The 21,452-nt window shown below is 37.6% G+C and overlaps 1 protein-coding gene and 1 long non-coding RNA gene across 6 annotated transcripts in view; one reads left to right on the top strand and one right to left on the bottom strand.

Moving 5' to 3' along the window:
* The window catches only part of LOC111754301 (uncharacterized), a 57,654-nt gene that overhangs the window by 31,195 nt on the left and 5,007 nt on the right, over window positions 1–21,452 (top strand). The gene's annotated exons all lie outside the window — the stretch shown is intronic.
* Window positions 1–21,452, bottom strand: part of Sort1 (sortilin 1) — a 98,198-nt gene that overhangs the window by 21,916 nt on the left and 54,830 nt on the right. For 3 of the 5 annotated variants that reach the window (XM_063255520.1, XM_063255511.1, XM_063255531.1), the window contains exons 4-10: window positions 13,565–13,667; window positions 12,898–13,062; window positions 9,310–9,383; window positions 6,826–6,875; window positions 5,792–5,922; window positions 2,832–2,976; window positions 1,444–1,599 (exon numbers count right to left, since the gene is read on the bottom strand). In XM_063255520.1, the coding sequence (XP_063111590.1) occupies window positions 1,444–1,599; window positions 2,832–2,976; window positions 5,792–5,922; window positions 6,826–6,875; window positions 9,310–9,383; window positions 12,898–13,062; window positions 13,565–13,667 (824 nt within the window). The remainder of the gene's footprint in view (window positions 1–1,443; window positions 1,600–2,831; window positions 2,977–5,791; window positions 5,923–6,825; window positions 6,876–9,309; window positions 9,384–12,897; window positions 13,063–13,564; window positions 13,668–21,452) is intronic. The other 2 variants (XM_063255526.1, XM_063255516.1) reach the window with 1 other exon arrangement.

Raw genomic sequence — 21,452 nt, forward strand, 5'->3', positions numbered from 1 at the left:
CTGATTCACACAAATAGGCTGAGGTCCATTCTCCTTTGATGGCTTAGGAAAAAACCTGGCATGGAAAGGCATCCTCATCTCTACTTGGACAAGGTCATGACAGGTCTTAGGGACTCTCGAGGTTTTTTTTTTTTTGAGACAGTGTCAAGCTATGTAGTTTGGACTGGCTTTGAACTCACTATGTAGCCCAGGTTAGCCTTGAACTTGCTGCAACCGCCTGTCTCAGCCTCCCAAATGCTGGGATTACAGGTGTGTACACCATGCCTAGCTCAAGGTTTGAATATGTATGCTAGACTAATAATTCCTAATTGTTGTTTCTCCACCACCCATACCCCATTACTCCTTACATCTCATTTTCTTCTCCTTACATCCAACTTTCTTATTCTCTATTTTCAATGGTAAAACTATTGCAGGTTTATATTTAATATGCTTTGCGTGGTCCGAGGAATACCAACTAGGAAAGCAAGGAAAGGAAAATTCATTCATTCAACAAACATTTACCAAGAGCCTACCAACTAAAAACTTTTGTAAACTTTTAGGAATACACTACTGAACAAAAGAAAAAAAATCTTGTGAAACATATACTGGTAGGGTGAGACAAGCACTAGAAAGAGTAAATAAGTAAATTCTACAGTATATCAGAAAATAAGTGCTATGGAAAAACCTTGCATAGCTAAAGGTGGATTGGGAGTACGTGTGTGAGAAGGAGGGCAGATTGGAATTCAAAATAAAATGGGCAGGTCTCATTCAGAAGGGAACATATGAACAAAGACTTGAAGAACAAGTGCTCAGCCTTGCAGATAGATATATCCAGGGACGCAGAGAGAACTGGCAGTACAAGTCTGTAAACTAAGGAGTTGTGTGTGACTGATGAGTTTAGGACTAGAAGGGGTTAGTGTGTGGAGTGCAGAGCAAATCAAAGAAATGTTGGAGATAAGGTCAGGGGAGAAACAGGGACCTAGTGTCACTGAGTACCTTGTAGGCCACTGCAAGCAGTTAATAAAAATAAAAACAAATATCCTATCTCCAATCAATCAATCAATCAGACTCTCTGTTTATTTGCATATCTGTGGGTAATAAAGCTAAGCCCTATAAAGCCATGGAGTAGAACTCTAGAAAAATCCTGGCTGGTTATTGCAATGCCCTCTATAAGAAGAAAAGTAGTTCAGCTTCAGACTCATTCCTATCTGCCTAAACCTCCTAATGTGGAAGACTAACAAAGTAAGCAACACTGACTCTAAAACATTTTTCTTTCTGCTGTTGCTTTTCTCTCTAAGTCTAGTTACCGTAACTTATTTAAAATAGAGAGCCAGAATATACACAAGTAGGCTTGTAGGTTAGGTAAGTGCATTACTGGAGTACAGTACCTTCAGGCCCCCTGATGGTCTCCAATCCTAACACTGAGCTAAAGGAGCAGGGCAGGACAGCTGTGGCAGGACTCACCTTCTGAGAGCATGCTTGTTATGTAGACCCCGCGGAGGGATGTTACATTAGTAAAGTCCGTTTCTCCACCTGTGGTAGTATAGAGATGTCGATCCAAAGACTTGGAATACACAATGCCTCGATCATCAGAGGTAAAGATTGTGCCAAATCCGGTATCTGAAATGGACAAACAAACTACACTAAGTTCTGGTAAGGAACAGAGAAAAGCAACAGTCTAGCCATACATGACTGACTGGCCCAGATCATTTAATGTCTCCAAATACCAGCTGTCTCCATGATGGAAATTCAGTCCTAAAAGTTCATCAAGGTTTGATATTCAAGATCTTTATGCCTAATTTTAGTTCTAGTGCCCTGTTTAGTGTCTGAAATACAGGAAATGCTGTATAATAAATGAGTTACTCAGATGCCACAGAAAAGCTCTTCCAAGATATATTTTGCTGCTAGAGGCATTGTATTTAGATTCATATTTTACACATTTCTAAATCTTTATACTCTAGAACAATGTTTCTAAACTATCTATGGTAAAGGTTCAATTTTTAAACTTCCAATATGTTGCAAATTGATTCTTGTACAAAATATAATTATCATAAAAAGAAGACTTAAAATATATAATGTACAGGTACAGATTCTCTATGATGAATATGATCTTTAAGTACATCTAAAATGTACTAGTAAATTAGGGACTTAAAATATATAATAATCACTACAAAAATGAAATAGAAAAGATAAACAAAATATATGCCCTCAATTTATTATCATTAGATTCAACAGATGAAATTACTTTGTCAAATGGCTAACAGCTGCTAAATGTTCTGAATTCCTTTACTTACTTGATAACAGCAAATCAATACCATTCCTGACAATTCTTCAGACTACTCTGAGCAGCTAACTTCTAGAACACACTTGTTCTTGAATACACAAATCACAGTAACTATCAAAACAAGTGGCCTTTAAAGAAGTCAACACAGCAAGATGTGGTGGTGCACACCTCTAATTCCAACGCTTGGGAGGCTGAGGCAGGAGGACTGCCATGAGTTCAAGGCCAGCCTGGCAACATAGTCAGTTCATAGCCAGCCTTAACTACAAATCAAGACTAAAAACTAAAGTGGAAACATACTATCTTTAGGATCTGTAGGGTGCTAATAAATGTCTAGAAGTGAGAGAAAAAGTTGACATATAAAAAGGAAAGCTTCATAAAGCAAGGCCTAAAATCTATGCATTCAAAGATTAAAGGACTCTTGGGGTTGGGGATTTAGCTCAGCGGCATAAGCGCCTGCCTTACAAGCAGGCAGTCGTGAGTTCGATCCCCGGTACCGATAAAAAGGAAAAAGACAAAAAAACAAAACAAAACAAAACCAAAAAACCCCCAAAGATTAAAGGACTCTTACCTCCAGGTTCATCTACATGCATGAATACCATGTCATCATTAGCTGCCAGAATAGAATAGAATTGTTCCTGTCCCACAGAAGGAAGTTGGGCCATGCTCCACGTGTCCCCTTGATCTGTTGACACATGGATCCTTCTTGTTGTATCCTAGAAAAATAGGCCAATATCTACCTTAAAATCTCTATTATTCATTTCCCCGGGGTGGGGGATGCAAGAAAGGTCACAGTACCAATTATCAAAGCAATTTCCAACCCCTCTGAGGCTATGGAACAATCCATTCTATTAGAAATAAAGCTGACTTGGCTTTCTTTTTGGATCCTTCATTCTGATGATGCTCCCAATCTCTGATATCCCATTTTCCTTCAGCAGAGCTAAGGATTTGATGGGATCATATTAGCTTAGCTTTACAGTTATTTGCATATTACTTACTTAGGTAATTGTAAAAGTGATGATTGCTGAATAAAAGTTTGGTCCCTTTCTGGCACAACCCAAAGGACTGAATAATTAAAGAAATTAGAAAATGAAGATGAAATCCATGCTTGAGACATCACAAAGAAGATGTGACATGTCTTTGAGGAGCTCATAGAATAACCGTGATACAGGCAACATGCATGGGCTGGAACAGCCTAAGGAAGACTCTGAAATTACTACAAGGAAATGATGACAGTGTATTTGGTTGGTAATAGAGTACATTACAAAAGCAGTTCAAGTTCACTCTCTGATAAACAGTTTCTGTTTGTGAGACAGGATCTTACTACTACCACCTTGCCACACAGTTCCATGCTGGCCTCAAACTGACAACACTTCTCAATTACACATTTGTGCCACCACACTTGGATTAATAAACAGTTCAAATGAGTTACCAGATACAGTTAGCCAGGGAATGAGAATCAATCTCTGGCTTCTTTAGGTTAAATACTCTGTAAAGTTCAGTGACAAGAACAGCTTTTTACTTAATTTATACTGAGACATCTAATTGCTTTGCAGAAACTAGAATTCAAAAACACTTGGCAGAAACTTTTTATAGACAGTAGCCCAGTCTAAGGAGGCTAGCTCTGGAATCTGACAGATTTCCATCAGGGCACCAGATATTACCACTGGGTGACCCTACACAAGTCACTCAACTTGTTCACTTATAAAACTAATATTAAAGTATTAGCTCACAAGGTTGTTGGGAAGATTATTACAAAATTACTTGAACTGTTTGTCCTTACCGTGCTATTTCCTCATCCGCAGTTCTCTCTAAACCCACTGCAATCAATCTTTTAACCACTTCTCCAATGACACTGTTTTTGTTAAGGTCACCAACAACCTTATTTTGCCAAATCCCACAGGTAATTCTCAGAACTCATGTAACTCAACATCTCACGTGAGTTTACAAAGCAGATAACTTCCTCTTCCTGAAACACTGTCTCCCCTTTCTTCCCTTGTCAGTGCCTTGGCCTGATTTCCCTTTATCTCACTGGTACCTCCCTTCTAGTCTTTGATAGAGTCTTCTCTTCCCAACTTTCAGTGTCGTGGTGCTTCAGGGTTTCTCAATCCTCCCAGCACTGCTCTACCTACTTATTTCTCCTGGAGAAATCATCTAGTTGCATGGGTTTAAACACTACATAATTTTGTGAGTCATATACTCAAATGCTTACTGGACATGTCGTCTTAGACGTCCAATAAGCATCTCAAACCTACTCCTCTTGCAGCTTTTGCCATCTCGTAAAATGCCGATCCCAGCCTTCCAACAGCTCAAGACAGACTCTCCAGAGTTACCCTTTCCCTTACTGTCTCTCAGTGCACATTTTTTTTTTTTTTTGAGACAAGGTCTTGCTAAGTAGTTCAGGAAGGCCTTGAACTCACGAACTTCCTGCCTCAGGCTCCTGAGGGCTAAATTATAGTTGTACACCATCATATGCAGCCCACAGTGCACATTTGATCCATCAGCAAGTCCCATTAGCAATGTATTTGAAAATATATCTACGATTTCACTACTTCCCCCCTCATCTACTGTCACTTACCTGCTCCTACCCACTGTCTCTCTTACGTGGCACTGTAGTAGCCTCCCAGCTGCCCTTGCTGCTTCCATTTTTCTCCCCATCTCAGGCTACTGTGTGTATACACAGCCAAATCACATCACACCCCAGCTTAACCCTTTCACAGATCATCAACACATAGAGTAAAATCCAACATCTGTACTGTGACCTAGAAAGGCCCGGCATGGTCTGGCTTCTGGCTCCCTGTCTTGTTCATCCTTGAACACTCTCCCCTATTCTCCAGTCACATTGCCCTTCTCCCTTTTCCTTCAACAGATGGACGTGCTCCAGCCAAGGTGTCTGTCTGTGTGCTGGCTCTTCCTCACCTAGTTCCCCTCCTGGATGTCCACACGTCATGTTCTCAATCCACACTCCGTTACTGAGAGAACACCCAGCCTGTCTATAATTGCACCACCTCAGTTTCTATCACTTTGTTTCCCTCCACTGCTTTAGATTATTTCATAGCTTTATTACCTGTTATACTTATTTATTTAGTATCTATTTGAAAACAAGCCTTGAAAGCAGGAAATGTATCTATTTTGTTCACTGCTGTATTTCAGGAACCTAGAATAGTAGCAAGTACATAGTAGATAATTTGTGTTACTTGTTTTTATTACTATTATTGAACTGCACAAGTAGACTGCTTGTTTTCAGATATCTACCTCAGAGTCAAGCCTAATTAGCAATTTAGCAAGCCTAAATTCTAGGTCTCCATATCTAAAATACAAGGCCAGAATTCACATGGTGACAAGAGGTTATAGGGCAGAGTGGCCCATGAGGGTCAATCAGTCTCAGTAAAGAGAATCACCTCAAACCTTACAAGGATATTAAATACTACAAAAAGACAAGAAGCTCTGTCAGTATTAAATAGTAAAAAGGGTATCTACGAGGCACATTTACAGAGATAAGAGACCCCAAAGAAAGAGACTACTACTTACCTTATCAGCCATCACAGAGGCAAAAAGGAAACGTCCTCCCAGACCAAATGAGTAGATTTTCATGCCAATGGTTTTGAAGGTTTTCCCTAAGTCTGAAGTTCTCCATAATTCCAGTGCTCCAAGGTCAGCTTCTTAAACAAGACAAAATATTAATTAAAATTTCATTTATTGATGAGTGTTTTAGAATTGCTCTTAATTTTATATCAAACACATTTTTAATCCTTTGCAAGTTGATTAATATAGCATCAGATACAGGGAATTCACATTTGGGTTTCATTCTGCAAATATGAGATTTTATTCTGGATGGGAAATATAGAGTTCTTTTAATTCCAGTATAGTATAACATAAAAGTAGCACGACCACAGAATATTGCTTTCCTTTCTTCATGGTACACTTTAAAATTATCTTATTGTATTTTAAATCATCTTGTTTTAGTTTTCATTGTCTTGTCATCAAACACATTTACTTGAATTTATGTTCCATGAAAGTGGGCCTTGAGTATTTTGTTTTCTCTCTCCTTAGAACAATGTTTAGTATATAGCAAGCATTCAGACATTTACTGAATAATAAAAGATTCTGCTTTGAAATTATGCCACAGACAAAGAAGCCAATGGCTCCACCAACACAAATATAACTGATGCTCTTGCAGAAATTATCATATCTTTTAACTGATGATTAGCCCAATATTTGCTTTATATAAATATATTGCTATGATTAAGTGTACTGCCTCCATGAATAGCCTATATTTTTACTGGACATCCTGTAGTAAGTCAATTGTACTTTGGTTTTTTTTTTTTTTTTTTTTTTTTGTACCCGGGATTGAACTCACAACCTCATACTTACCAGGCAGGCACTTATACTACTAAGCTAAATCCCCAGCCCTTCAGTTGTACTTTTGAAATTTTAAAAATTGTTAATGGGTATCTTTAGTTTAGGAGAAGAAAAGATTTTTTTTATTTCTACCTTGCATGATCCAGAACAACGTACATGAATGAATAGCACAATGATTTTTTCTAGAACTAAAATATACTTACTGCAGGATCCATTCACATAGGTGGTAAAGAAGATGATATTTCCTGATCCCCTACAAAGACAACAGGGAAAAGATGCTTTAAGACTGCTACAGAATGTGTCAACATTGGTCACAAAGTCCCTGGGATGTCTAATAATTCTCATCCATTGGTACCAGATGACACAGCATTCTCAGGAGCTATGCACCTGATTCTCCTATGGCCTATCAGTCAAGCTCACACAACCTGACTCCATGTGTTTTCTACAGTCTACTGCTTCATTTGAACTCTTTCAACTGGTCTCCAGCTCTGCCTTGGGAATTGTACTGTTTCCTTCCAAATGCTTTTCTCTTATGTAACCAAATTGTACTCTCATAATTTTCTGGTTTCAGCTTAAAATCTAGCTTTCCTGTGAAGCTTTCATTGGTCATTCCAATGAGGCTTCTGTGCTGCAAACTTCTAGAACAGTGGCTTCTCAAACAGGAATAATTCTGCCTTCAGGGGATATTTGGCAATGTTTGGAGATACTTCTAGTTGTCACAATAGGGACATGTAAGAGTCATTAGTAGCATGTAGTGGGTACAGGCCAGTGATGATGCTGAACATCTTACAATGTCCAGTACAGCCCCTTCAATAAGAAGTTATCTGGCCCAATATGTTGTTAGTGACAAGGCTGAGAAATCCTGTTGTGGAGCAATCCCTTTCTGTAGTAGCCAACTCAGCATTTACTGGCCCCCTGTTTAGCTTTTTGCATAGTGTACAGCCTATCTTTTCTACCACACTAATTGGCTTCTTTAGGTCAGTACTACCTTTTATGCTTTTTTCATCTTAGAATATATCTTAGTGCTTTGAATCACCCAAATAATTTAGTTCTTTCATCTTAAGTAGACAATTAGGCCAGAAGTTGAATTATTTAACATATTAACCAAGAAAGGGAGTTTTCAGAGAATACGATTTAGATTGTGAGAGTGCTTAGGTGCTGGGTTTGAGAATGTACTTTCAGTACTGTAGGTTATAAATTCCAGAAATCATAGAGCTAAAAGGTGAGTAAAGAGCTACCAGTGGACAATTATACTTAGTGTAAAGTAATGTAGTATTATAAAAGTAAGAACCCTTAAATAAAAAGAAACCTTGTATAAGATACAAAATAAAATACCATTTGAAAATAACTTTCATTTTTAAAGGTAAATTTTAATCATCAAAATTACTTGTCTTATGCTTAGGTATAGGTCATCATTATGAACACTGATCATATCAAAACATGATACAATGTTCCTATTAGAAGTTACTCAAGTATGTGTCCTTTCTTTATCTAGTATTAAGTGATTTCACACTTGGTTACACTTGATGGAGAGCAGAGTTACTGGTAGCCTGTAGGGCTGGGAATATAGTTCAGCGGCATAAGTGCCTGCCTGAAAAGTACAAGGTTGCGAGTTTGATTCCCGGTATAAAAAAAAAGTAAAAGTCATTGTAGTACTGGTCACCTGGTTATATTTATTTAACATTTTTTTTTAGCATAGTTATATTTAGGGCAAAGTAATATAGCATTATGAAAGTAACAAATCTTGTATAGGACACAAAATAAAACACCATTTGAAAATAACTTTCATTTTTACATGGCACTAAGTGTTTCCATATGCTGTTTTTTTTGTTCTTTTATAATTTTTCTCCCTTCTTCTAGCTCTCAGGCTGCAATTCTAATGCTGTTATATGTTTGTTGCTAGCAGCCACAGAACTGATCTCTGGCAGAAATCTGCTATAAACTGGGAAGTCTGATGAACAAATCTGTCAAATTAGTGAAAGAAAAAAGAAACTCTCAACAAGGATCTGAGCCTAAAAAGAATTGTGGAGGCATGAAGGTTATTAATCTTGTTCAACCATCTCCTCATATCCCCCAAACCACAGAAAGAAAAACTAAAGCCCAGAGAGATTAAGCTGTTGGCTAGCAGCACAACCAGGTTAGAATCAAGGTGATCAAACTAACAAGTTAGAGCTCCCGCCACATTGTCACCTTCAACCATGCACCTGGCAGGGACAGGGAGTCCTGTCCAGAGAAGTGAGTGAGTTTTTGTGTATGAACAGTGCAACTCTTTCAATTTTTTTTTCTGATTTCTTACTGTGTCCTACATAACTCAAATGAACTGCTAGACAACAGAGTATAATTCTTGGTGCACAGACATACTAAAATCCTCAAATTAAAGCTGTATTTTGTTATGTTCTGACTGATGTCACAGATACAGAGAATAAATCTTTTCTAGGCAGCAGTTACTCAGTCAGATGCCTTTGTTATACTCTAACATGTACTGAGACCAAGCCTTCTTTTCTTACATAAGTAGAAGTTCCTCCAGTTCAAGATCTGTGTCAGACTCCTCTCTTGTATCCCTTACGGCACCCTGAAGAATAAGCACTTGGCACACAGCATGTGCTCAATATTTATTCATGTGACTTTTGGCAGTACTATAAGGAAAGGTTTAGGGCTTTACACAGATGGAGTCTTCTGTTACTCACCATTTGGCCAAACATACTGCTTTGTGGATTTCTTTCCATTTTCCCCCAAAATTCTTGGAGACCCACAGGCCATTCTGAAAGATTATAAATGACTTATCAAAATTCCAGCTTTATCCTGTGCAGCTGCTTGTTTGACCTTTAATAATTCATATTCAAACATTCAGGACTGTAAAAACACACACTGAGGTTCCATCAGAGCCGCCTGAGCTTCACATTCACACACACACACACACACACACACACACACACACACATACACACACAACTTATTTGGGTTCCTTGAGGATCTCTAAAGTTTGGAATAACAACTGCATATTAAAGTGCCCACTATGTGCCAGGCATCATACTACATGTTGCACTGGGGATACAAAGATGAATAACACATTCTCTGTTCTCAAGGATCTCACAGTTTTACAAGGGCCACAGACAAAAAGAAAGTTCAATACCATGTGTTACGAAAAGAGTCTAGAGGAGACACAGGGAGAGGAAGTCTTTGGGGTCCTGAAGAAGATATCTGCACTGACCCTGAGATGATGAGCAGTGTAAGCAACAGAAGACAAGCAGTAGACAAGTTACTACAAAGAAAAACCAGTACTAGCAAAGGTGACAAAATACTATAGGGTCTGCAAGGAAATAAAACTCAGCAGACATTAATAGTGTAAAAGTTCCAAGGTGAAAAAGTGTGGAGAAGGGTAAGGAAGAAAACTTTCCTAAAGGCCAGACTGAAGAATCAGGTTTTTATCATATAAAAGGCATACTCAGGAAGGAGGTCCAAAAAGGGGAATGATAGAAATTTAATTTTTTTAGTTGATGTACTTGTATGAGAATAGGAAAGATGTATTTCAGAGAGTTGTAAATAGGACAGGCAGTAAATAAGTGACACATTATTAGTTCAGTAAGAGTTAATGAGGTCTTAGATTGTGGCTTTCAGGAATAGGATCAGCAAGAATTTAGAAGCAACAATATGAATAGATAACTTTTCATTTGTAGAGCAGGATGGATGAGGTGCATGTGTGTGTGCATGCATGTGCTCAATGCCTCCTGGTTTTGTACTAGGGTATAAGAAACATAAAAATACATCAACTAGAGTAAGGGTTCAGGGAAAAAGAGCATATCTGAGAGAAGAGCAGGAAAGTGGTTGAGTTTTGGATTGAGTTTGAAGTACCTATACGGCACCACATTAGAGATACCCAGGATGCAGCAAGATAAACAATTTGATGCCTTGTAGGAATCCAGGGCTAGAGGTAAAGATCTGAGAATATTACATTGTAAATGGTAAAAATGAAGAGTGGAAGATATTGATCAGAGTGAAATGAGCAGTAGCCATGTTAAGGGCAAACAGAAAGGAGTTTAAGAAACCAAGAAGGCATGGCCAGGAGGAAAAATAAACAAAGTGAATGATGTTACAGAGCCACGCAAGTGGTGTGTCCCCAAGGAGGGCCTGGCCAATACTTTGAAATGCAACAGGTTTAGTAACATGAAGACTGAACAGTGTCAATTATATTGGTGACATGCACTTCTTAAGCTCAGAATAATGGAGGTGGGACTGAGGCAACAATGTACAGCTGAAACTGAATGGGGCCAACTAGGCAGGGTTACTCCGCAGTGTTCACACATTCTTATTACCATTTTCCTTTAACTTCCTCTCCTCTGGTAATATCCCGCATCCCACCATTTCTTTTCTTTTTCGTTTTTATCGGTACCAGGGATCGAACTCACGACTGCCTGCTTGCAAGGCAGGCACTTATGCCACTGAGCTAAATCCCCAGCCCCCATCCCACCATTTCTAACTTATTTAGTTCTACACATAAGCACAACAGGGTATGGCATCATTTATTTGTAATTCAGTCTAAACTGGTCCATTTTCTCTACTCCAATTATTTATACTTCAAATTTACCCTTAATTGGAAAAAATTTTCAGGTAGAAGAGGAGATTGTAGGGTTGTACTTTCTTACTTTTCTTTTTTTTTTTTTTTTTTTTTTTAGTCTTTTCTGAGACAGGATCTCGCTATGCAGTTCAGGCTGGCCGTGAGCTCACTTTGTAGCCCAGGCTGATCTTGAACTCACGATTCTCCTACCTCAGCCTCTTGAGTGTTGGGATTAAAGGCATGTGCCACCACATCTAGCTTTACTTTTCTATTCTTTTTTTTTTTTTGTCTTTTTCCTTTTTATCAGTACCGGGGATCGAACTCACGACTGCCTGCTTGCAAGGCAGGTGCTTATGCCGCTGAGCTAAATCCCCAGCCCCTACTTTTCTATTCTTTTTTCTTTTTTCCCCCATCCTACTTTTCTATTTTTGAAGACAGCTTTACTTTACCAACCTTAAGATACTTGGAAATGGAGATGAGATGGAATATATGGTTTTGTACATTTCAGTGGAGGTTCCCTGGCTACCTTTGTAGAGCTTTGGCCTCAAGCTTCTAGAGGCTAATTTCTCTAAGACCTAAACACCACTGGTCAGTACTGTCCCCTGCTCTTCTTCCCCCATAACTCTGCTAGCTATTTTTCTTTTTCTGGTCTCCACTGGATAAGCATAAAACGGACCTGTTGCAGGGTCCCCAGCCATACCTCTACTCAAACATCTTCCCATAGAAGGCCCAGCACCAGGACCTCTCTTCTGATGCCTTCCCTATGCCACATTTGCTTAGCCTAACTGGCTCACATTTGGTGGTCTTGTTTCTGTTCCAGAACAGTCTGCACAGCAATGGTTTTCAAATTTTACAGCACAGTCCCACTTGGGGAGCTTGTTAAAAACATAGCTGCTCTACAAAGAAGTGACCAATTTGTTATATTTAAATTGGAAGCTGGAGAATTGTAGGTCAACTAGCTTGTTTCCATTTGATTCTATTGTTGAGGAGACCATATGAAGAACTTTGAAGAGAAAAGCCACATAAACATAAAGGGCAGTTGTAACTATCACAATCTAGCCATGCAGCTATGGGCCCCTAACTCTAGGACAGGAGACTGACCCTCCAGGAAAGGAAAAACTAACTGTCCTCCTTAAAGAACTTTCAGAAAGGCAGGATGGCTTTGCAGGGATAGTGGTTTCTGGGGAAGGGACAGGAATGTGGTAAGAAGTGCAGGGATTTGAGATTTTAGTTATCTAATACAGAAATCAGTATGGTTTTATATATACTAAGAAATTCATAGAAAAGAAAAAATAAAGATTGCTTTATCATGGGAAAGCAACAGTAACAATATTAGCAATATGACAAATTATTCTTGTACCTTAAACTATTTTCTACCTCCTTACTCCAACAGCACACATTTATTCACATGAATAATTATGGCAACTATACATCATACTTACCTGGAACAGATGGCATACAGAAATTATAACTTTAACCAAGTGGGAAAAAAATGAAAAAAAAAATACATACTTCTTTTGTAAGGAAAACAGAAAGAAGTCCAATATAAAAGCATTATCTATAGAATCCTTCTGTTTTTAAATCAGTATCAGGGATTGAACTCATGACCACATGCTTGCAAGGCAGGCGCTTATACTGCTGAGCTAAATCTCCAGCCCCTAGAATCCTTTTGAGACAATACATTTTGGGACTATAAGCCAAATTCCTCAATGAGACTTACTTCAGTGCTGAGGGCTAAAAGGTAATCAGAATTATGAGGGCTATACATCATCTGAGTCAGAGGATGAAAAGGGAGATCTGTTTGCACGAAGTTCTTTGCAAAATCTGATGACCTGAAGATTCTTCCTCCATGACTTCCTCCAGATACCTCTGCTGTTAGTATCACCTGATCAAGAACACGAAAGGTCAGATTTAGCACAGAAAGTTCTTGTACCATTTTTACCAAATAACAATCATGAATATTTTAGTTCCAAAAGTAAGAAGAGTTATAAATACAGATTAGTTGTTTTATTCTACTCCTCAAATCTTAGTCTTACCAAAATGTACCACGCTAAATTAAGCTAGGACATCATACTTGCATTTCTGAGGCTGGTCAGTTTCCCTGAAGACTAAAATGTTGTTGTAGTGACTACATATTGCAATGCTAAACAACTATCTCATAAGTATGAAGAGTTTTGGTACCTTTTGGTCAGGGACTAAAAACAAAAATCTATGTGCTGAATTCCATTCTTTTGTGATAAGTATTAAATAAACTATACTTAATTTTCAAATATAGCAATACTATAAACTAAAATAGAATACTGTGCATCACTGGATAATTCAAGAATAACATCTAGCAGTACTACATGTGCCACTGAACATCAGTTTTCCATGTATAAGAGTCTCACCTTTCCAGAATTCTCAGGACCAATCGCCATGCCAAATTCAGTACGAATGAAGGTGTTATTGATGAGATTTGTAATATCCTTAAAGTTTTTTCCATAATCTTCACTGAAGGGAAGGAAAAAAAAAAGAGGCAAATATAGAGGGCAGTAGTAATGGATTCCCACTCAGTTTCTATTTTCCGTCTCATGATCTTTTTCAGTGAAGGCCTGATTAGCCTGAGTGATTGGGGCAGGAAAGAGAAGTGACTAGGTAAAACCAATGAGGAAAAAACTCAAGCCAGCTTGAGTTGAAAGCTCTGCTAAATGAAGTCAAAGGCCTCTTAACCAATTCATCAATCCATGGTGCTTACAATAAAGCTGTAAGTTAAATAAAAGAATCTTTTTCCTATTGGCACAAGTTTTTAATGTATGTAGTCACAAAACATCACTAGAAAAAACAAACTACCAACCTCAACTCTTGGTTTCTCAGAACTTTTCTTAAAAGTTCATTCCAACAATATCTTTGAGAGGCATTTTAATCCATGTTTAGATTTTTAGAAATAATAAATAGCAGCAGCTATCTACTCTGACAGGATATGTCTCTTTTTAAAAATCATTTAAAAATTTTTTATTAATCATGTTTATAGTGTATTCATTGTGGGGAGCTGGTACATGTACATAACACATCTTAGTACATTTTATTTCCCCTTTTCTCCCCGCCCCTCCCCCACTCCAAGCATGACACAGAATGCTAATCCTACTATGTATTAAATTTAAGTATCCATCAGTGAAGACCACTGTGCACTGCAGTAAGTTGCCTAGTAATAAACACAATCTGCAATGGTCTTCACTGAGAGAATTTATGACTTAAAAGGATAATAAAAACTTTGGTAGCAGCTTCAACAGAGAATCAAAAATGATAAAACATGAGAGATGCAAGGAACTGACGAGAAAATCTTTTCCAACTCCCTTATGTCACAGGAGCTTCAAGAGCAGAAAATTATCAAAAGTGGAATAGTTAATTAGAGATGAAACTGAAACCACCGTCCAATTCTCACCCTTAAACTAGATACTACTTTCAACTATGAGGGGTTCTTTCCTTATAACCTATGTTTTTCCTCCCTTTTACTAGTTTGTGATCTGGCAATAGAGATCAGAGCTAAGAAGCTGGAGACAGGAGGGACATGTGGGCGCCTGTCTGTACACCAGGTCCCTGACAGTACACCAAAGCAGCCATACATCTTTATACTGTCTGAATGACTCCTCTCTTCTCTAAGCACAAGCACAGAGAAAATTCCTAGATAAATAAAATAGCGTCTGGGCGCCACCCAACAGATGCCTAGATTATCTTATCTTTGGTTTTGGAATACATTTTGTTCTTATCTTCCTGACAGCCAGCAAAGATGTACATCAACAATTCCCAGCTCTGCAGGGCACACACCATCTTCCAAGGGGTTGCAGCAGCTTGATTATCACTGATACAAATCTCTTCTCCTTCATGACATCCCGAGGGACCTCAACAAACCTGTTGGCAAGCCTTCTTGCTTTTTAAGAACTTGGCACAACAAACATAACCCTGCCCTTCAGAAAAAGCAACATGAGCAAAACAAAAATCAACTGCAGCAACCTTCTGGTACCATAGCCAGTTAAACACATGGAGAACAGGGACGGCATCACCTGCTGGGAGTTAAGCAGCACTCCTTCAAGGCTGTTTCTGTTCTAGAGTTATATAGCATTTTAATACAAGACTTTGTTTAAAAATAACTTTATTTTTCTACCAGTATGCACATGCATATAACATGCATTTATGAAGATGCAATAAATAAAATATCTTGAAAGCTAAAACTACTTTTCAAACTCCCTATGATACAGGATGATAAACAGCAGTCAAATGATAAGCTAACAATTGAAATATATTTTCTGAAGTTTTAAAATTTTTATTTTTTAAATCATATATTTTAGAAATAAGTCTTTTTAATAATGATTCTATGAATTAGTCCAAACAGCTCTATCCTTCTAGTTTCCAAAAGTAAATTTTTCTGGGTATATCTGTAGTGTATGAATACAAATTTGCATGTTTATAATTCAAGACAATAACACTATAATACAAATATAGGTAGAGTAAAGCTTGTCTTAATCCATTTGGGTTACAACAAAACATCTCAGGCGAGGTGGCATACAAACAGTAGATTTTTATTTCTCCTAGTTCTGGGGGCTGGGAAATCTCACATTAGGACACCAGCAAATTTGGTATCTGCTGAGTGTCCACTTTCTGGTTTAAAAATTGGCATCTTGTCACTGCAACCATATAAGGCAGAAAGGCCAAGGGAGTTCTCTGGGCTCTCTTTTATAATGAGAATGGTATCATTTATGAGGGCTCAGCTCTCATGTTGTAATCAGCTATCAAAGGCCTAATACCACCACACTGGATTCTAACATATGAATTTGGGGGGACACAAACATTCAGTCAATAGCATTCCATCCCTGGTCTCACAAAACTCATGCCCTTCTTACATGTGAGATTCATTATGTTCTAACAGCCCCCAAAGTCTTAACTCATTCTACTATCAGTTCCAAAGTCTAAAATCCATAGTGTCACCTGAGTATCATCTGAATCAGATATGATTGAGACTCAAGAAATGGTTCACCCTTCTCTAGTTGTAAACTCTTCTCTAGTTGTGAACCTGTGAAACCAAACTAGCTATGGGCTTCAAAAATAAAATAAGCCAATACAAGGGATAGATATTTCTATTCCAAAAAGGAGAAATGGCAAAGAAGAAAAGGGATCTCAAGAGTGTCTAATCCACAAGGTAAATTCCTTTTTTTCTTTTTTCTTTTGGTACCAGGGATTGAACTCATGACCTCACATTTGCCAGGCAGGCACTTACACCATCGAGCTTAATCCCTAGCTCCCACAAGGTAAATTCTATAAGACATAAAGGCTCAGAATACTCACTGGTTTAAGGCTCTGCCCTCCAACTCCACTTTGCCAGGCAGGTGCTAGACCCCTACAATCTGGGTGGCCCCCCACCCATAGGCTTGGGTGAAAGCCACCTGGCCTACTGAAAGCAAGGTGATGCCTCTTTCCTCCATTTTGAAACTGAAGAGGCAGCCTTAATCTCTAAATTACTTTGGGGACCACCCTTCTCTTGTTTTGAAGAACAGTACATATTCACAAAAACTCAAGGAATGTGACAGCCTTCTTTCATTTCTTTCTCTCTCCTTCCTCTTAAGTTCAAACTGACAAGTCTTCTTGCTAGGTGATTAGGTTTGTGGCTTTACACATACTACCCTGTTTATCAAATGGCGTCTTGACCACATCCTTAGTGTTCACAATTTTTGTGAAATGGGTAGGCTGAGAATCTTTTAAGTTTTGTGTCCCTTTTGCTTAATAATTGTCTTCGAGTAATTTTTCTCCTTGGATTTTACTAACAGGGAGAGTCAAACTGCACCTTCAACACCTTGATTAGAAATCTCTGCAGCCAACTTTCCAATTTCTCTTTTTGCAGTACTGAAGATTGCTCTGGATTGAGCAGTGTCTCTAAATTGTTTTATTTTGTTTTGAGACAGGGAGGGTCTCACTGAATCACTAAATTTCTCAGTCTGGGCTTGAACTTGTGATTTTTCTTTTCTGCCTTAGCTTGCCAGAATGCTAGGGTTACAGGCATGCACCACAATGCCTAGTTTAAAGTTACTCTCCTCTCTTTTTTTCTTTTTTTAAAGACAGGGGCCTCCTATGTAGTTCAGACTAGCCTTGTACCTACTATGTAACTCAGACTGGCTTCAAACTCATGGTGATCCTTTTGCTTCAGCCTCCCAGATGTTGGGATTACAGGTGTGTACCATCATGCCTAGTTTAAAATTTCAATGTCAACACTTGTAAATTCTACTTTCTAAGTAACACTACAACATGAACACAATTCAGCCAAATTCTTTGCCACTTCATAACAGTTTTTTTCCCACTGTCCAAAAATGTGTGCCCCATTTCTTAAATGTCATTATAATATTCTTTATTATCCACAGTTTTACTAACATATTGCCATGGGTTACTTCTTTGAGAGATACTTTTTCTATAGCTCTTTTTTTCTTTCTGAGTCAACAGAATCACCTTTAAAATTTCATTCACAGCAGTCTAGGCTTTTTCTAACAAGCACTTCAAAACTCTTTCAGCTTCTACCCATTCTACCCTTATTTCTATTACCATGATTAAACCACTAAAAGTATAACATAAAAGTAACTTTGTAGTTTTCACTAATTGGGAAAGCTTATACAGTTTGACCCTCATTATTCACAATTCTGTATTTGTAAATTTGCCTACTAGCTCAAATTCATTTGTGACCCCAAAAACAAATACCTATGGTATTTTCAGAGTTATTTGGAGACATTCATGAGATAACAAAAAACCAGAGTCACCCAATGCATATGTTCCCAACTGATGTCAAAAAAGGATGTTTTATCCTCTTTTCTCAGTTTTTATGCTGTAAACAAGTATGCTTAGTGTGGCCTATTTAGTACCATGTTGTCACATTTTTGCACTTTATACTGGTGATACTGCTGTTTAAAATAGCCTGTACGGAGGCTGGAGATTTAGCTCAGCAGCATAAGCGCCTGTCTTGCAAGCAGGCAGTCGTGAGTTCGATCCCTGGTACCGATAAAAAAATGAAAAAGACAAAAAAAAAAAAAAAAAAAAAAAAAGGCCTGTATGTGAAGTGTTGACATGCTATTTAGTGTAAGCATAAGAAGACTTTGCTATGCCTCATAAAGGAAATACTTTGGTTAGCCAGGCTTCATTTGGGCAAAGGTTATAGTGCTATTGGCCATCAGTTCAATTTTAACAAAGCAAATATACATACATATATATAATATTGAGTAGTTATCTATCTATTCTTTGAATAGAAATAAACACAAAATATGGTTATGTATTGATCAGTTGACAAATGTGCCCGAAGACTTGCAGAAAACTAACCCTACATTTACCCTAGAAAGGATGGTTCAGTATTCACAAATCCAGTTTTTGTGGTAACTTTATAGTACATAGCTATCACAAACAAGGAGAACCAAAAGCACTGAGGTTTCCAGTTAAAATGCCAAAGAGGAGGATGAACCTTACTCAAATGTGCCAGAGAAATCATGGACTGGAAATACCTGCCAGGTTAAAATGGCAGACTTTAAATTCACATAAAATCCAGTTCCCAATATTTCAGTTTGTTTTCTCATTGACATCATGTATTTTGTCAACACATTTTAATATTCTGTTTTTTCATTACTGAAGAAATTTTAAAAATACAAATGAAAAATTAAAGAAAATAAGATACACACATAAAACACACAGAACTTTTAATCAAAGGAATATGAGCATCTGAGATCCTTAAATATTTTGCTTTGACTGATAAAACAGTCCGTAAAAGTTGTATTAAAGGAAATCTGCCAATATCATACATTTAAACTTTTTTTTTAAAAAGCAGGAAAATATGTTTTGTACATTTAATTCATGCTAACCTTGTATTTGAAATATGCAGTCATTGTCAATAATATACCACAGTAAAAAATGAGCTAAGTGTATCACTGTTGTCACACAGATGTCTGAAGAAGTTTTCTGCACCAGCAGCCTGTTGTACAATGTAAGTTATCTTTATGTTGTTTTTAAAAACTCAAATAGCCTAAAAAACTTGAATTGATTATGGAATAAACTTTTATGTAAAATCTCTTAGAGATACCCTTACAGTTTTCAAAGTCTGATCAACTGTTTTTTTTTGGTCTTTTTCATTTTTTGTTTTTATCGGTACCAGGGATTGAACTCATGACTGCCTGCTTGCAAGGCAGGCGCTTATGCCGCTGAACTAAATCCTCAGCCCCAACGTCTAATCAACTCTTAACAGAAAATGAAAACCAGAAATGACCCACCAGTTTTGCAATGAGTGGGTGCCGAATTTTGGTGGAGAATAATGCTTACATTTATATCACTAAGTACATCTTAACACTGAAAAGTCAGATTCAAGAAGCCATAAAACAAAAAGATGAAAATATTTTTTACCTGCTCCAAATCAAATTATCACCTGAAATATAGTTTATTTTTTAAACTTCATATTTGCAAGTGAGAGATAAATATACTGTATAATCTATTATACAAACTAATATAGAGAAATAAAATTTATACTGATACTCCAACATAATTCCTTTAGATTGATGGTATTAATATATTTTCTCAATTCTGTCTAATCATTAATGTCCTTGGCATTCTATTATCTCTAAATGCAACAGTTGTTTTTAGAACGTAAAACCTGGGTATCTCTTCTAACTCTGTATATGCAACACACACAACTTTCATCTATTCTTGTGAGCCTTTATACCTTACCACACATAGCAAGTGGCATATGCTTAGCTATCTTTTATTTGTATTCTAAATAAGCCTTTGATCATTTAAGGTTTAGTAGATAAAGATAACCCAATAAATGATGCAGTCGATGCTATGAAAGTCTGAAGAGTCTACAAAGTGTATGTATTTAAAGTTTTTTGAGACAGGGGCTCCCTATGTAGTTTAGGCTGGTTTTGATTCTAAATTATGTAGTCCAGGTTGGCCTTGAACTTATGGCCTAATACCTCAGCTTCCTGAGTGCTGGGGTTACATGTGTGCCACCAAGCCAGGCCAGGGCTGTGAAACATTTATTTATTTTGGTGTTAAGAGTGAATCTAGCAGTTGTTTTATCTGTAACTGGGGAGCAGAAGCACATGGAGGCTCTATGTGATGAAACTGGTCCCTCCCCTTTTCCATTTTTGAAGCACCAGGTGCCTGTGGCTGCTAGATTCAAAAACTTTTTTTTTTGTCTTTTTCGTTTACTTGAGTCATTTTGGCCAACCCAACCCAATGAAAGAAGTAACAAGGCATTTTATGGTTTCTACCTAAACTTAGAAAGGGAACAAATCAGATTTCTTTTCACACCAGGGAAGAGAAAATATTCAGTGGTATTGTTGCTTAAAACAACAATACCACTGTGCCACATGAAGAAAAATAATTTTTGTAATATGTATCAGAAACAAATAAAGATTGCTCTCTAGTAAAGTGTATGTTAGAAAAGAAGAGTCTCAAAAGAACAAAGAATACAAAGGACTGAGTTAGATGGTGGTATTTACACAGTAACAGATGATGGTTGTTTTGGTATTGTTCAGTCTTAAGTACAATATTGAAAAGCAAAAAGAAGGGAAAAAAGTTGTGAAAACGCTTCCACTCCTATGAGTCTGTTTCATAAAATTAGGTCTAATTTCATGCACATAACCAAAGAACAATGTACAGAATAAGTAAATTCAGAAGACAAGTAAAAAACAAAAATGACTTATGCATTAGGTATAGGTTAGTTCACCTGAAAAGGGAAGAGAATTCAACAAATTGCCTCAAAAACATACAGTTATCAAAGAGAGTAAGGTCTTCATTTGCAACTAATAATACTCACTGGAAATGAGCATCCTTTATGACATGTATTTATGACAGTTATCACAGTAGTAGTGGTTACAGTGAAAAAATTAGCTATAATCTAACTGTCCAATGGAGTGATGATTAATTATGTCAATCTGACAAAAATGAGGGGTTTCTAGTAGAGAGTGCAGTATGAGCACTGACTCATCAGAATGCGTGTAAGCATGATACCAAATGTTAGTGTTGGTGGGGTAGGGTGTAGAAGCTGTGGAGGAGTCTGGGGTTAGGCAATTACTTTTTACCAACTGGGGTCATTCTAACAACCAGTAGGGCAGTGCCAATATATGATGGCTATGTGCCATCTGTGGCAGCAGCTAACAGCACCAAGCTCTTACTCCATCCCAAGACACAGCAGAAAGTTCAAGCAACAGTTCTGAGATGGGCAGTATTTTCTTCTCTTTTTCCCTCCCTGTCTTCTTCCCTCCTCTCCTTTCTGATTTC

The sequence above is a fragment of the Cavia porcellus genome, unplaced genomic scaffold (assembly GCF_034190915.1).
Source record: "Cavia porcellus strain 051 isolate PalLab524CR breed Dunkin Hartley unplaced genomic scaffold, mCavPor4.1 scaffold_1, whole genome shotgun sequence".
Lineage (NCBI taxonomy): Eukaryota > Metazoa > Chordata > Mammalia > Rodentia > Caviidae > Cavia > Cavia porcellus.